Raw genomic sequence first — 15,868 nt, forward strand, 5'->3', positions numbered from 1 at the left:
TGCATTGCTCTTTTTGCCAATATTATGTTGGCACTGGGGACAGAAGGATGAGTCAGGCTGCAGGAAATGAGTAGCAAGTCTCCCCGGAAGCTAGGAAGCCAAGGATCTTCCATCACTGGAGAGATGAGAAATGGTGTGACCAAAGCCTCTAAAAGCAGGTGGGGGAGATGAGTAGGTGGGGGAACCGAGGCTGTGGAGATGATGTGTGTTGTTGTCTGAGATGACCTTTAAGCCTTCCCAGGAAATAGCTGGGGCAGCGGGGCTGGGAAGGGAAGGCAGGAAGGGACACTAGAGTGGTACAGCCGGTGATGTGCTCTTTCCATCTAGAACTTGGTAGAGTATTTCTTTTCTCAGAGTCTGGAAGGCTCAAGGCAGAAGGAATGGGGGCAGGGGGTGGGGTTGGAGGAGAGAAGCCTCCTGAGACTGGCTAAAACGTCAGCCCACACTGAGGATGGAACTCCTTGGCAGAGACCTGGGCCTGGCTTCCTACAATGGAAGCAAACCAGAGGATGCAGGATGAGCGCTAGGGCAGGCTCTGCCCTGTGAAATAAAGACAGAGCTTCCTTCCTACCTAAGGACTGGCTCTGGCCCTCCACACAGCAAGAGGGCTGACTGCTCAGCAGAGCCAAGGCCAGGAGCCAAGGGCTGCAGAGACAGGAGGAAAGGTGACTAGGTAGGCCGAGACATGGCCCTTGAGGCAGGGGTTCCCTCAGTTTTTCTCTAGAAGCCAGGTCATAGGCCACAACTAGCCTCGTGCTGGAAACCCCCACACCCCTCTCTGCCCAGGAAGCAGGAGAAATCTGCAAAGGAGCAGGACTGGGGCAGCACCAGCCCCTATCCCAGGTGGCAAGGTGTCGGGACCTCTCCCCATCGGCTCTCCATCAGAATCTGGGGTCAGACCCCCATTTCCCAGGTCTCACTTCCATGCTTGCCCTGTGGCAAGGGAATTCCCTCCCCTGCCAACCACCTCACCACCCTCCCTCCACCAAGCTCTAGGGTAGATGTCCTTGGCTTTCTGTTTCTAGGGAGCCCAAGAGATAGGAGATGCTTCTCTATGTTTTAGAGATGGGGAAAAGAAGGTAGTGTGCAGTAAGTAAAGAGCACCTGGGCATCCCTGCAGAAGAGAGCGCGGCTGGTCATCCGCCAAGCTCAGGACCTGAGTCCAGTGGGTGGTGGCAGTAGAAATGTGGCTGAGGAGAGGATGGAAGGAGTAGACACAGCACTGGGGAGGTCCCGGTGGCTGGGAGCGGCCACCTGTAGAGGGTCTGCTTGCTTCCAGGAGGCAAGAAGAGGGGTTCCCAGCCTGCTGCAGATGCCCCTGTAGGGTAGCTGTAACTCCCACAGGGCACCGGCCCCCGCTCTGAAATACAGTCACTTCCCAGCCTCTTACTCACCAAGAATCATAGGTTCCAAAAGCCAGTACACAGTATCTTCTAATGTTTCCTAATGTTCTAGACATTTGGAAAACAGACTCCTTTTTAGAAGTTGCCATGATTTTTTCTTGGCTTTTATTAGCATGTGTTAAAATCATATTATCCAAACACTACCAGAAGAACATGTATTGTTCTGCATAAAGTGCTTAAGGAAAAAAAATGCAACTTATTAAACTGGACATTCTTTTCTAGTTCATAAATTTTGGGTTACAATCAGGGCACAAAAGGAGAAACAGAGTGCAGTATTAGAGAGAGCGAGAAGCTTAGTGAAGGACTCGGGTGGAGACACAGACCACGCCCCATTCCTCCCACTTTCTTGCCGACTGAACACTGCACCTGCATAAAGCAGCAAACAGCTTTAATAAATACATTTTTCCTTCATTTAAATCAGAAAAGTTAATTATAGTAAAGCACTTTTTCTCTGACCATCTGTTTATAGCCACAGGCAAGATTTATCCACAGAGTTTAAGTGTGAAAGTGTTAGTTCATTGGGCTTTCAGCTTTCTAATGCTATCTGGGTTCAAGATTGTCTCAGCAATTCGTTATCGGTTTCTTTATATTTACCAACTCTATAGTGTTTTGTGTTGTAAATGCCAACCAAGGACATTTTCTCAGTACTAGAAATGTCAACGAGTGGACCTATGTAAGGCTTTATTCCCAATAAACTCGATTTTCTTTAAACTGGCGTTCTCACATTAACACTCCGTTGGCCGCACAAAACCCAAGTCCCTGCTGTGACAGATTTTTAAATCGGTGGTGTTCTGAAAAAAATAACAACTTGGCAATCTCTGTGTTTGAATCTTGGGTGGTCATGTTGAGAACAGGAAAAATTGCATTAAATACACTTAAAAACATTCATTTGCAATCAAACATATTTAAATCCTCCAAGGAAGGTGCAGGTTGGTGATGGGGTGGCTGCGGTGTGAGCAGCCCCATCAGGAGTGGCTGGGAGGCTTGGGGCTCTGTCAGTGGCACACACTCATGACAAGCGGCTGGGTCACAGACCTCACTTCCGGGCCGCAATGCCTCTGAACTTCTTTTAGCAAAGGGAAAAGGAAGGCTGGTTGTTCCTCCAAACAGTCAAGAGCAACCTCTGTTGAGTTCACCTTGAAGCTGACCCAGAAGCTGGAGCCAGGTGCCAAACTAAAGGCTGCAGCAGGGCGAAGTAGCACTCGCTGTCAGAGAATCCATCTTCCATCCGCTGGGGAGAGTCCCTTTCCCTCGCTCAAACTTCAGTGCTTTGGGCTTCATGCAGGACAAAATCTCAGCCACATCTCTTACTCAAATTTTGATCTCATTTTACAAAAGCACACTGAATAGCAGTCCTGAGTGACTAGTAGAATTAGCTGAGTATAGCTAAGAGAAAAACAGCTTTCTAAGCTATCCTGTTCTTTGCTTCTTTCTACAGGTGAGTCTGTAGAGCATTCTTTAGTTTCACAGTGATATATGCTGTTTCAGGAAGCACAAGGTGATCAGACTTTGTTTCCAGGAAGTGATGACCTACTTTAGTTTGAGCATAAGGTTCCACGACTGGCTCTATATCCTGCCAGATACCGCTACACCGATGACAGGATTTAGGGCAGTCGGGAGGCTCTTGGTGCCCAGTTCCTGCCAAGTGTAGCATGCCAGAGTCAGGGCTGGGCTTTCACTATCAGTAGCTATATTTCCCCCTGATGGTTCAAAAATCCTATTGTGAATTTGTTGCCTCACTCCACTCCACCCTGTCCATCTGACTTGGAAGCCTGAGAGCTTATTGAATTAGGCTGAAAAGAGGCTCTGTACCTGCTGATATTGACGGCAGTAAGATGCTAGCTTACTATTTTGCACAGCACCATATATCATGCCTGTTATTCAGGCCAACTACAGCCAACCTGTTTTCTTTTTTTGTTTTTTTTTTGTTTTTGTTTTTTATAAAGAAAATCTATGTAAGTTGAGGTTCAGAAATGCATATATTTTTTACTTACAAATATTCATCTGACCAAAATTCAACATAACCTTTATGGAACACTTAACAATTGTTTTGTTTTTAAAATAACATTTCATTCAAACTGTATATAATTCAGTAAAGTTTTTTATACAGCAAGCAATGCTTAAACCCTGGAAAATCTGTAGAAAAGAGATTTTCACACAAAATAAGAAAAGAAAAATTTGAGGTATCCCTCACACACACACATCCATTCATTCTGACCCACGTGCACACACACGCACACACACCTATGTGTGCAGAGACACATTCATCCTCACTCACAAAGTGGCTGCAGCATAGGCAAAAAATTGTAGGTCCAAAGGAAAATGATTGATTGTTCTAACAAAGAGTCCAGGTAGCTCAGAAAACAAAACAAAACAAAACACAATAGTCCTCTGAGGAAATTACTACCTCGAAAAAATGTTCTCAAGATGAATTTGAGATCTAAGCCTACCAAATTGCTTTTGCAAAACAGCTCCCTGCAGTCCAAGGTGACTTGTGCAAATAGAAGGAATCAAATGAGGCTAGTTCCTGTACTTCCTTTAACAAGGATGTGGGATGCTCGCAGGTGCCCAGGGTGCTCCCGTCACGCCAGGTACTGCTGCAGTGCCGTCTTTGCCCTGAAATCACAAAGTTCCTGTTAGCCATCATCTGAGAAGTGGAATGAAGGCAAAAGCCCTGTGGCTCAAAGATGGTAACGTGGAGTCTAAAAAGGTAGATCCCCAAAGGGAAGCGGGGTGAGCCCAGCTGGGCGACTACCATACGAGGCAGAGATGTGCGGTCAGTGGGTAACTTCAATACCAGGCTGGCTGCATTCCTCTTCCTGAGGTTCTCTTAGAAAGGGCTGCTCTTGTCATTACACCTGTTGCAGCTCAGGGGCATTTTATACTTTCCCTTGGTCACTGGCATTTAGGTGTGACGTATCTGGAATTCTTTACTTTCTCCTATTGCCATGCAGGTTTATCTAGTGCTCCAGGACACTGTGGGGGTACACTTAGGGTTCTGGGAAGCTAGGAGGAAAATTGACCCAGGGAAAGATATTCAGGGGCTGATTAGAAGGTGCCTGGGGGGCCTAGAGCTCATGACCCAATGCTGACTCATGGTTTCAAATGCCTTCAAATTGAGGAAGGAGGTTACAGTTTCATCTCATTCTTTTTGTCATGCCTGCTGGTATAGACCAGTGTGGGATGGCTGGAAAGAAGGCAGCGAGTTGGAGAGGAAGAGACATGATATGGGCGGTGGCCTCACCCATCCTGATCCTTGTTAAAGTGTCTTCCTTTGAGCTAGGACTGAGGTAGGCCTCCTTTACTACTGCAATCATGAACTTGGTAAAGTTTCTCAAGAGGCTACAATTGTGGGAATTACAAAGTCAGGTTTTAGCAATGGTCTCCCCCTTCTAAGTTATGGAAAGAAATGGCTAAAATGTTTAGTTACAATTAGCTGATGAAATTAAGCCAAGGTAGACTGGGCATGCAGTAAGCTCGACACAAATGGAGTGTCTGGTTAAGTAAAGGGACCTGCAGTTTTTAAGTGGAAACTAAGGGATGTTCTTACAATTACCTAAGACTCTATAAATATAGTAACTGCAAATAGTCCAATCCATCAAAATGGGAAGCCCTGTATACACCGTCTCCGAGTTACGAAACAGTTGGGTTCTACAAAGTCATTTTCCTACAGAAACAAGTTGATGAATGATGCCACAAGCCGCCCCTTAATGACCATCCACCTCACCTCACAATCCCAAGGCCCTTTGAGCCTGAGGTGGAAAGGACTGGCTGACAATAGCTCCTCATCTCTAAGTGTTTGAAAGTCAAAGGATCACAAAGCCTTAAAGATAGAAGGACGCTGAGAGATGTCTGTGCCATGGTGGGAATGTCCACATGAGGGTTTTGACTAAAATTAGAACTGCCAATTCAGACTCCTTCTGAATCTTTCTCGGGGGCTGTCTATGTTTGTTATATTAGACCTTAGTGCGTACCTTATCATCTTTCTGCTATCTCTTAATATCTAAGAAGTCTTTCACAGATGTTTTAGAGGCAAGATCATGGTTCCTTAGATGGACTAGGTAAGGTAGCCCAGACCTTGATTTTTTTTTCTTAGACCTTGATTCTTTCAAAGGGGTTTAAAAACTGCTGAAAACTTATGTGCCACACATATTTGGGAAACAGCATCAGACTGGTCTAAGCAATGTAGGCCAGGGCCAAAACCTATTGTACATCCTGCTGGTGAGGCCTCTTTTAGTGTTTCAGGTCATCCCAGAAACGATTTTAAGCAGAATTATTTTTGTTTCTAAACAAACCTGAGAAAAGAAAGCCAGGGAATGATCTGGCCCTCAGCCAGGAGAGACGGGCTGATAGCCTATCATGTGAGTCAGCAGCCATACTACTGCTGTGGAGGTGGGGGCAAGGGTGCTGGTCCTTAAAGTACCGCTCAAATCAAGGCTTCAACGGGTGCCTAACTTTGACTCGCCTTTGATGTGATACTCACCGAGCAGCAGCCTTGAGCTGCAGTTATTTGGGGATTTGTCTACTTTGACTCACAGGACGGCAAGCTTCAGGGAGGCAGGGGCCCCATCTGCTCTGTGTGCTCTAGAGTCTGGCACAGCCAATCACTTGAGGAGCAATTAGCAAGTGCCTTTTCCCTCGAGTGGAACAGACGAGCAAGCTGACAGCCACGACAGTGTGGTATATCCTATGGGTGTTATGGGAGGTCCTGGCAGATGGGGTCCCCTGACAAAGCATAGGGTGCAGAATGGATCAGGCAAGACCTTCTGGAGGAGGGGACAACCTGATATGAGTTTTCAAGGACAAATGGCCACTGTCGGGGCATTCTCTTCCCTTGCTTTCAGGACACCTTCTGTGCCTGGGTCTCTGTCTGCCTCACTGGTTGTTCTTTCGTTTCCTTTGCTGGATCTTTTTCCTTTTCCCCTAACTGTTCGAGGGCCCCACAGCATGGTTCTTACAGCCCTCCTACTGTCTTCCTCTCTCTTACTCTCCTTAGGTGACTTCATCCAGCTTCAGTGCTTTATATACCATCCTACCCCAATTTTCTCAATTCTCCCTACCCCAACCCAAATTTCTCTTGTATTCCTCATTTTCTTGGTAAATAGGCAACACCCTATTCTGTTGTTCAGGCTAAAACTCTAGGCATTTTCCTTTCCTCTCTTTAACATCTTACATTAAATCCATGAGCAAATCCTGTTGTCTCCATCTTTAGATTAAATCCTGAATCTGACCACTTCTCAGTACTTCTACCACTACCATCCTCATCTCATCTCTTACCTACATGACAATAGCCTTGAACTGCTCTCCCTTCCCTGCTTGCCCAGGTGATTCTCTACGCAGCCACCAGAGTGATCTTGCACAAATTCAAGTCAGGTAAGGTCTCTTCTGCTCAAAACTCTCCAATGACTTTCTATCAAACTCTGATTAAAATCCAAAGTCCTTACTATGGCCTATAAGGCTTTTTGCTTGCTCCCTGCTGCCTCCCAGAGTCCACTTATTACCAGTCCAGCCCTCATTTATTTATCTGCAGTCCCACTGGTCTCCCTGTTGTTTCTTGAACATGTCAACCTCATTCCTGCCTCACAGCCTTGCACTCACTGTCCCCTCCGTTAGAATACTATGCTTCTCAACATCTGCCAGGCAGACTATTTCATCCAGATCTTTGATCAAATGTCACATCCTCAGAGAGGACTTTACTGGCCCATCTATAGGAAAAGAAACTTTTTTATACTTCATTCCTTCACCTTGCTGTTTTTCTCATAGTATCTCTCACTACCTGCTATCATATTACATATTCATTTGTTTGTGGCGTCTTCTGTACTAGAATGTTAAGTTCCACAAAGGCAAGGACTTCATCGATTTTTTTCACCATTATTATCTCCAAGGCCTAAAACAGTACCCAGTAGAGGTTACTATTGAAAAAAATTCTCTGCCAAAGGAACGGGGAATTAGGCAGAGAGTGGACTGGGTAGCAAATCGGATGGAACAGAATGTGTAAACGCATGAAGATGTGATACTGTGACAGGGAAGGTGTGGCTGGAGTACAGGGCGGGGGGAGCACAGAGAATGAGAAAGGCAGAGCTAGGCCATGGAGCACTTGTGAGCGACGTCCCAAGAGTGTGGAGAATGAACATAAGCGGCAGAGTGTATACAGCTAGGGAGAACATTTGCGGCTATTTTGAAGTTACACAGATCTCTGATTATGATTCTTGCTTCTCTGAGTATATTGCAAGGACAGCAAGCCCTCAGTGGACACTGCTGTATTCCCAGCAGCCAGGCCAGGCTGACACAAGGCAGGTGCTCAGTGAGGTTTTGAGGTAATGGATGTTTTTATTATTGGCCTTCCTTTCTATTTTAATGTCAAGAGAATGATTTCTGGATCCTCTCCAGATACCCACTAAGATGGACCAGGCTCATGTTAACTCCCAATAAGATGACAATCTTTAAAAAATTTGCTGATTATTAGTTTATCTTACTCAAAATTCATACAGTGGCTCACAGTAAATGAAGGGAATTCAAGAATCTAAAAGATTTTAAGTTTGGCCATGTGAATTACTAAGCAAGCCAGACCCTTTCATAAAAGAATCCAACGTACCCCAAAGCAAGGCCCTTTTATTTTGATACTCACTTGTCACAAAGGTTTGAATCTGGTGACTGACTCAGTTTGTGTAGAATATCTACGATGCCCATGTCTCGTAATTTATCCTGGCGTTCTTGTGAACCTAAGAGATTAAAGCTAACAGGTTACTGGGAACACGACCCAGGCATCTGCTTTCCTTGATGTACAATCAACAATCTAGAGCCTTACCAGGGTCCTTTACTCCCCATCCTTCCATACCCCTGGTCCCCAGTGAAGTTGGATCCCCTCATGCTTGGATGCTCAAAAACTGGTCTCTCTGCTCCTTGACCCTCCTTCCTGTGTCCATCCTGGATTCTGCTGATCGAGTAATGTCTCCAAGGACTATAGCATCAAGGTCAGATTCTTCAGCCTGGCACAAGGCCCTCTGCCATCAGGCCCCATCTTCGTCTCTTTCTGGACATGTAAAGCTAGGCTCTTCCTAGTTCAAACAGGTCTTGTTTTCCCCCTTCTAATCTCTTTCACTCTGCTCTGACCTCCCAACACTTCCTGCAGTCTCCTGGTTAGCATGTGGCAGTTCCAACTTCGTACTGCACTGTCCTCCCTTCCAACTAGACTAGGACCTCCTTGAGGGCAGTTTTGTTTCCCTGGTGCTTGGTGTCTAGGCCTACATGTTGAATTCAATTTCTCTTCCTTCCATTCTGTTCTAGACACGGCTGCTGAGTAGAATACTCCTCCTGGAGTCTTTCCTCCCCATCAAGAGCCTGCAGTGACTCACTCATTCACTGACCTCCTCTATACCCAGTGAAGCAGAATCTCTTGGTGTATAGCCCAGAAATCTGCGTTTTAAAAAGTTCCCCAGGTGATTCTTATGCAACCAACAGCATTGAGACCCACTGTTCTTCCACATCTGTCTGCCACCTTGGCTGGACATTGGAATCACCTGGAGAATTAAAATACTTATGCCTATCATCTGCCCCCCCCCCCCACCCGATTAAATTGGTCTGGTGCAAAAATCCTCAGGTGACTCTAATATGCAGTCAAGGTGGAGAACCTCCAATCCACAGAGGCCACTTTCCAGACTGGCTGCTTCAGCACTCATGTATTTCTCCTTTCTCACCAATGCACCCACTTCTCCATTAAGCTTATCTGCCTGGGGTCCTTACATGTGCCTCCTCTGCACACAATCAAAGACCCATCTGCCCACCGCTCATCTTCTTCAAGTACCTCCCACCAACCTCCTCCTCAGCCTTCTCAAGGACATGGACCCCACTCATTTCTCTAGGGCTCCTCCACCCCCATCCTCTGTAATCCGCTACAACGTTGATTCCAAGGTAGGGGCTCAGTGTTAGCTGTCCAGCTGACTCAGGCTAGTCCCATCAATTCTCATGCCAAGGTGACTCCGCTGGGTACTTGGAACCCACTGAATGAGGCCTGCACCTAGGATCTCAGGGGCACCTGCTGCTTTCCCTCCCGTAATTTTCTTCAGAACAAATCTCACCAATCTCTTACCTTCCTCTTCATTCCATATGAGGTTTGATATACAAAACATAGCGGCAAGCTGCAGTTTGACATGTGAATGACCCTATTTGATGCAGAAAAAGAAAAAAACAATATGGAAGTAATCTTACTTGATGTACTTTTTGTAACATACCACAAGCAATTCCAATAGGCTAAAAGTGTGAATTTGGGCTCTCAAACTGCAGTGGGTGAATGGGTTGGGCTTAAGACAACAGAGAATGGTAGGAAATCTGGTAAACTGGGGAGTGAAGAAGACTTGCCAAGAGACATTCACATTCAGATTTTAGAAACCCTCTGGTAAGCCAAACAAAACACCTCCAGGGCTCTATGGGTAGTTTACAATTTATCACTCTCTCTGTTTTTATCTACACTAGGAAACTTTCAGGTCTCCAGTGGTCAATAAATTGGATGAATGTGCCTTTTGTATTTGGCTACTGATGATCTAATTCAAATTACTTTTTTTTGTTTTAAAGTTTATTTTTTGAGAGAGAAAGAGAGCGTAAGCAGGGGAGGAGCAGAGAGAGAGAGGGAGGGAGAAAGAATCCCAAGTAGGCTCCACACTATCAGTGTGGAGCCGGATGTGGGGCGTGAACTCATCAACTGTGAGATCATGACCTGAGCCAAAAATAAAGAGTTGGACACTCAACCACCTAAGCCACACAGGTGCCCCAAATACTCTTATTCCTAAGAGTACTACTCTTACTCTTAAGAGTAAGTAAATTACTCTTATTTGTGGGGGTGATGTCCCACAACACTTGATTGAGTCTTTACTTGCTTCATCTAATGTTTCTACTATTAAGGAGCTTCTTCATCTTCTGAAACACAATTCTTATTTTTCTTTATGTACTGAAAGTATAACCACTTTTGTTAAAGTTGGATCATTTACCCATATAGACTGCTTTCTCCTACATGACAGAGGACCCAATAGTAAAACAATCATTACAGATGATTTTCCTATTGATCAATTAAGAAAAAAGTCCCCAGTACATTTAAATAAAATGCATATCTGGAAAATACCAGTGGCATAATATACTCAACAGTTTTTGAAGGCAGACAGATTTATCTCATCATGTAGGACTGTTACCTCAACAACGCAGAGACAGGAAGTGGACGTGGCTTTCTTCACTACAATTCTATGGCTGGTGATTCTTTTTCCTTTTTACCTGTGCAGACTTTTGAATTGTACTCTCTCACTCTCTCTCTCTCTCTCTCTCTCTCTCTCTCTCTCTCTTTTAATGTTTGTTTTTGAGAAAGAGAGATCATGAATGGGGGAGGGGCAGAGAGAGAGAGAGGAAGACACAGAACCTGAAGCAGGCTCCAGTCTCTGAGCTGTCAGAACATAGCCCAGCACAGAGCTCGAACTCACAAATTATAAGATCACGATTTGAACTGAAGTCTGACACTTAACTGACTAAGCCACCCAGGCACCCCATACCTGCCAAGACTTTTAAAGAGATACCCAGTTCAGGTTCCACAAAGACAAAACATAATAAAACTTATCATCTGCTCCCACCTGAATGGGTATTTGTTGAATAAATGAAATTATATACTGTACAAAAATACATGTTTACGATGTATAAGTTCATTCATTCAATACATATTTCTTGAGGAAACAAATTGTGATGGAGGAAACTACAGGGTGAAGGGGTGGGAATTGAATTTAGGTGGAGAGCACAGAAGAGATCTCTTTGAAGGAGGCAAGATTTTTGTTTTAAACGTTTATTTTGAGAGGAGAAAGCACAGGTGCGTGTTGAGTGGAGGAGGGGCAGAGAAAGGGGGAGAGAGAATCCCAAGTAGGCTCTGAGCTGGGCTCAGTGCCATGAATTGTGAGATCATGACCCGAGCGGAAATCAAGAGTCCAATGCTCAGCTGACTGAGCCACCCAGGCACCCTACAGGAGGCAACGTTTAAGCAGAGACTTAAGGGATAGCAAGGTACAAGTTATGCCAAGAGCAAGGGCCTAGGGGCACCAAGAGGAAGGAAAAGTTCCTGAAAAGGTCTGAGGTAAGAAGGAGCTACAGAGCTTGTGCATACTGAGAAGGCAAAATGGGGCAACTTTCAGAGAAGTGGGCGTGGCTAAATTGTGGGCCCTTGTAGGCCAGAAAAAGGACTTCAGATTTCATTCTGAGTTGGGAGGAAGCTCCCAAAGGATTTAAGTAGTGGGTGGTGAAGATCTGACCTGGGCTGAAGGGAATGGAGTGACCATGCAGAGGTGTCCAGGAGGCTATTATAGTCAACCAGGCATGAGATGCTATGGCTTGGCCCAGAGTGAGGGCAGTGGTGATAGAAAGAAGCAAAAAGAATCCAATTCTGCTTTGGGGGAACGACTGACAGGACCTGCTGAAAAACTGGATTAATGAGGTGAAATTGCTGGAGAAATCAAGACTGGCTCCCAGGTTTGAGCAGGGCAGAGCTACTGTACTGAGATGGGAAAGACCAGGAGAAAAGAAACTTAGGTTTAGGGGAGATATTTAAGAATTCATTTCTAGGGCATCTGGGTGGCTCAGCTGGTTGGGCATCAGACTTCAGCTCAGGTCATGATCTCATGGTTTGTGCGTTCGAGCCCCACATCGGGCTCTGTGCTGACAGCTCAGAGCGTGGAGCCTGCTTCAGATTCTGTGTCTCCCTCTCTCTGCCCCTCCCTCGCTCACGCTCTCTCTCTCTAAAATAAGAGTATTTAAAAAAAACCCAATTTTTATTTTTTTTAATGTTTATTTTTTGAGAGAGAGAGAAACAGAGTGTGAGTCGGGGAGGGGCAGAGAGAGAGGGACACAGAATCCAAAGTAGGCTCCAGGCTCTGAGCTGTCAGTACAGACCCAGACACAGGGCTCGAACTCACAAACTGTGAGATGATGACCTGAGCCAATGTTGAATGCTTAGCCGACCAAGTCACCCAGGTGCCCCAAGAATTCATCTTTAAACATCACCTTCAGGAAGCATCAGACAGGCACATGGAGATGTAGAGTAGGCAGGATATATGAGTCCAGAGTTCAGAAAACAAGTCTGGAGGTATATCCTCCATGTGACCCTCCTCTACCCCTTGTCCACATTAAGAAAAGAACAAGCGTTTGCAGAGCTGCAGGCACCATCAGGAAAGCTTGTTGTCGTAGCTTTTGAAGGCCAGTAACCATTACTTTGTTTGTATTTTATATTGTTGGATACTATGGAAAATGTAAATACTATAAATGCCTATTCCATTTATCAAAACTACTAGACCAGAGCTCAGAAACCAAAAAAAGCATAGAGAGCATGGTAAAAGCCATGGGAGTGGATGAGATCCCCCTAAACCAGGGGTTTTCAACCACAGCTATACATAAGAACCACCTGGGGAACTTTCGAAAACCCTGATGCCCAGGCCACAACCCAGACCTATTAAATCAGAAGCTTGAAAGGAAAGGGACAAGGCTACAATCTTTGAAAGCTCCCTAGGAAATGCCACTGTGTAATAAAGACCACAGGTCTCAGGAGAGCATGTAGGAGAGAAAAGAAGAGTCCAGGGCTAAGCAAGGAGGGATACTGCCATGGAACACATAAGAAAAGAATGTTTCCAAGAGGAAATGGTCAGCTGTGTTGAAGGCTGCTGTACGTGAGGTGAGATTAGGAGAGAAAACTTTGGATTTGGCATCATGGAGGTCATTGGTAACCTTAAGCAGAGCAGTTTTAGTTGAGCGATGAAGTAAAGGCCAGATGAAGTAGAGTGAATTTTAGAGGTGAAGAAGGAGTTAGCGTGCATAGAAGATACTTTTACAAAGATGGCTATGAACAGGTATACCTTGGTGGATATGGGAAATCAAGAAAAACTTTGAGAAGATTAGAGATACTATGTGGATCTGGTATTGGAAAGATAAGGGAATTCCTGGTTGAAGCATTACTGCTTCATTCAACAAATATTTACTGAGCACATACTAAAGGCCAGGCATCGTCCAAGGTGATAGATACGAAAATGCACACAAGACTGACCTAGTTCTTGCCTTCATGGAGCTTATGAGGGACACAAACACTTTATGTATCACTGTAATTCAGCTAAGTGCTCTGAAGGTAACAAAATATAACCCACATGGATAAGAGCCCACAAGATGTGTCAGTTGAGCTCAGATCTGAGAGGTTAGAAGGCACACCAGAGTGCGAAGAAAAGTGTTCCAGGCAGAGCAGAGCCAGCATGTGCAAACGTCCCAAGGTAGGAAGGAACATGCATGGCCTTTTTAAGGAACAGAAGGAGGTCAGTGTAATGAACAAAGCAAAGAGGGAAATGAGAGGAGCTGGGGATATGGATGAGTCAGATCATGCAGGACTTCACAGGCCATCACAAGGTGGGTATGGATGTTATTCAAGGCGTTAACAGGGAGCCACTAAGGGATTCTGGCCTCTATTCTCATAATAGAACAGAAGGTGAAGTCATCACTATGAGTGATGAGGGAGAGAAAAGGTGAGGTTTAAAGAACAAGAAGGTAAGAACCCATTTTGCATGAGAGGTGTCAGCTTGCTGGAGAATCACAGAGGGGTAGTAGACACTGCTGAGTACCCATGGTGGGGGTGGGGGAGGGTGGTTGTAAAATGTGAAATTAACATGAAACCAATCAGCCTGGTTCTATGCCTTTCTCTGCAGCTGTGGACTCTGACAGGCAGGCAAAGAGAAGACAGGTTCACCCACAGTTAGGGTTTTGTTAGGAGACAATGACAGAATGAAAAGACTGTCAGATTTTGGCAATGGGCAGTTTCTGCTGATGACAAGATCCACGGGATGGCTGTGGCAATAGGTGACCGACGTGTTTGGAAGTAGGTAGCAGATTGTGTTTGCAAGCAAACAGGTCAAAGAACAAGTGCCACAGGTGCTGGAGGCTTAAGAGCTCACACACATCAGACAGAAGCCTTGAGAGGTAAGACAGGGGTTTCGGGGCACTGAAGGAAATCCAAGAGCCCAAGTCCTCACTGAATAAGGAGGCAATCAGGAGACAACGAGGGTGGGGAGTGGGGTGATGGATGGGTGGTAATACTGCCAAACAGCACAAGCTTCAAGGCCTTCCAGTCTCTTTTTCTTCAGGATGAAAGAGAGCTCCTTAAATCTGTTACAGAGTAGTCTCTTCTTTTTTTTAATCTCTGCACCATTTGTTTTGCACCAGCAATGCTATAGTCCCTGCCTTCTGATGAAGCTACCGTGGAGCAGTGAAAGGGACAAAGGCCTACCATGTAATACTTGATTTTCTGCAGGATGTCATCATTGGTCATAATCAGTTCTTTTGCTGTTGTCCCATCTGCTATGTTGGCTAGGATGCACAGTGTCTGGAAAAGAACAAAGGGCTGGTGATCAGGAAAGCTCTGCAGTCCCAGAGGCAAGCTCTCAAGAGCCCAGGCAATTTCCCACCTGAAGTACACAGACGCTCACAGGTCCCACTCTGATCTCTTCTCTCCTGACACCATCGCCAATGAAGTAACCACACCTAAGGAAAGTCTACCTTAGGCAAAAGAGAACCCAAATATCTCATTAGTTTCTTTTGGGGCATAAGCCATCACTGGGCAAAGGCAGCCATGTCTTATAGTTCATGCTCTCATATAAAACTGTTACCATTTTCTTGAAAATTTCATTCCTGAAACAAACTCTTATTGCTAACCCAATGAGGTTTCTTCAAAAAAGTGGTCTCTTTGGTGGCAGTGTCACAGGTGTTGCAACCTCCCTCCTGCCCGCCCACTCCAAGTGCTACCTGCTCCCAAGCTCATGACCTTCTGGGTGAGGGCCTGGATCCTGTCCACTAGACACGTGCATTTAGGACCTCTTGACTTTTAAAAACCTGGCTAGAGGAACAGAAAGGTAAGGAAAATGTGTGAAGGAGCTTAGTCCAGGTTGGCCTAACGAGACTGGAGGGAGCCTGTGCCAGCTGGCAGGTCACGGTAACCTGAGGATAATCACCACAATGGCAGTGGAGGAAGGGACTTTCTGTCAGCTGCTGGGAGTCTCACAGCCAGACGAGCAGGAGGCAAGTGTTAGGCAAAGGTGAGAGAACTGTGGAAAGGATACTGAGCCAGTCAGTGTCAGTATCTGCAATTCAACAAACACTTACTGAGCACCTACAATGTGCGTGCACTCTGCAGGGCATCAGGTAAGACAGGAATAACACACACTACCTGACTTTGAAGCCATCACACAATTACATCTCACTGTGATGTGACAGAGGAAAAATGGAACCGAGAAAGCATGACATGCGCTTGCTTGATACTTCAACAGTCAGGGAAGGCTTCATGGAGGAAGTGACAGTGAGTCCTGGAGCACAGTGAAGAACCACTCAAACAAAGCGATGACAAGTGCAAATAGGGTCTAAATTCAAATACTTTTCTCCAACTCTAACCTTTCTTCTGGCAGACTTAAGCTAAT

The 15,868-nt window shown here is 45.5% G+C and overlaps 1 protein-coding gene across 1 annotated transcript in view; it reads right to left on the reverse strand.

Annotated features, from left to right (window-relative positions):
- Nucleotides 1–1,691: 1,691 nt before the first annotated feature.
- The window catches only part of ARMC8 (armadillo repeat containing 8), a 107,387-nt gene continuing 93,210 nt past the window's right edge, over nucleotides 1,692–15,868 (reverse strand). Inside the window, exons 19-22 of the mRNA XM_049628763.1 lie at nucleotides 14,686–14,781; nucleotides 9,493–9,565; nucleotides 8,032–8,125; nucleotides 1,692–4,019 (exon numbers count right to left, since the gene is read on the reverse strand). Coding sequence (XP_049484720.1) covers nucleotides 3,986–4,019; nucleotides 8,032–8,125; nucleotides 9,493–9,565; nucleotides 14,686–14,781 — 297 coding nt within the window. The 3' untranslated portion in view covers nucleotides 1,692–3,985. The remainder of the gene's footprint in view (nucleotides 4,020–8,031; nucleotides 8,126–9,492; nucleotides 9,566–14,685; nucleotides 14,782–15,868) is intronic.

This window comes from Panthera uncia, chromosome C2 (genome assembly GCF_023721935.1).
Source record: "Panthera uncia isolate 11264 chromosome C2, Puncia_PCG_1.0, whole genome shotgun sequence".
Lineage (NCBI taxonomy): Eukaryota > Metazoa > Chordata > Mammalia > Carnivora > Felidae > Panthera > Panthera uncia.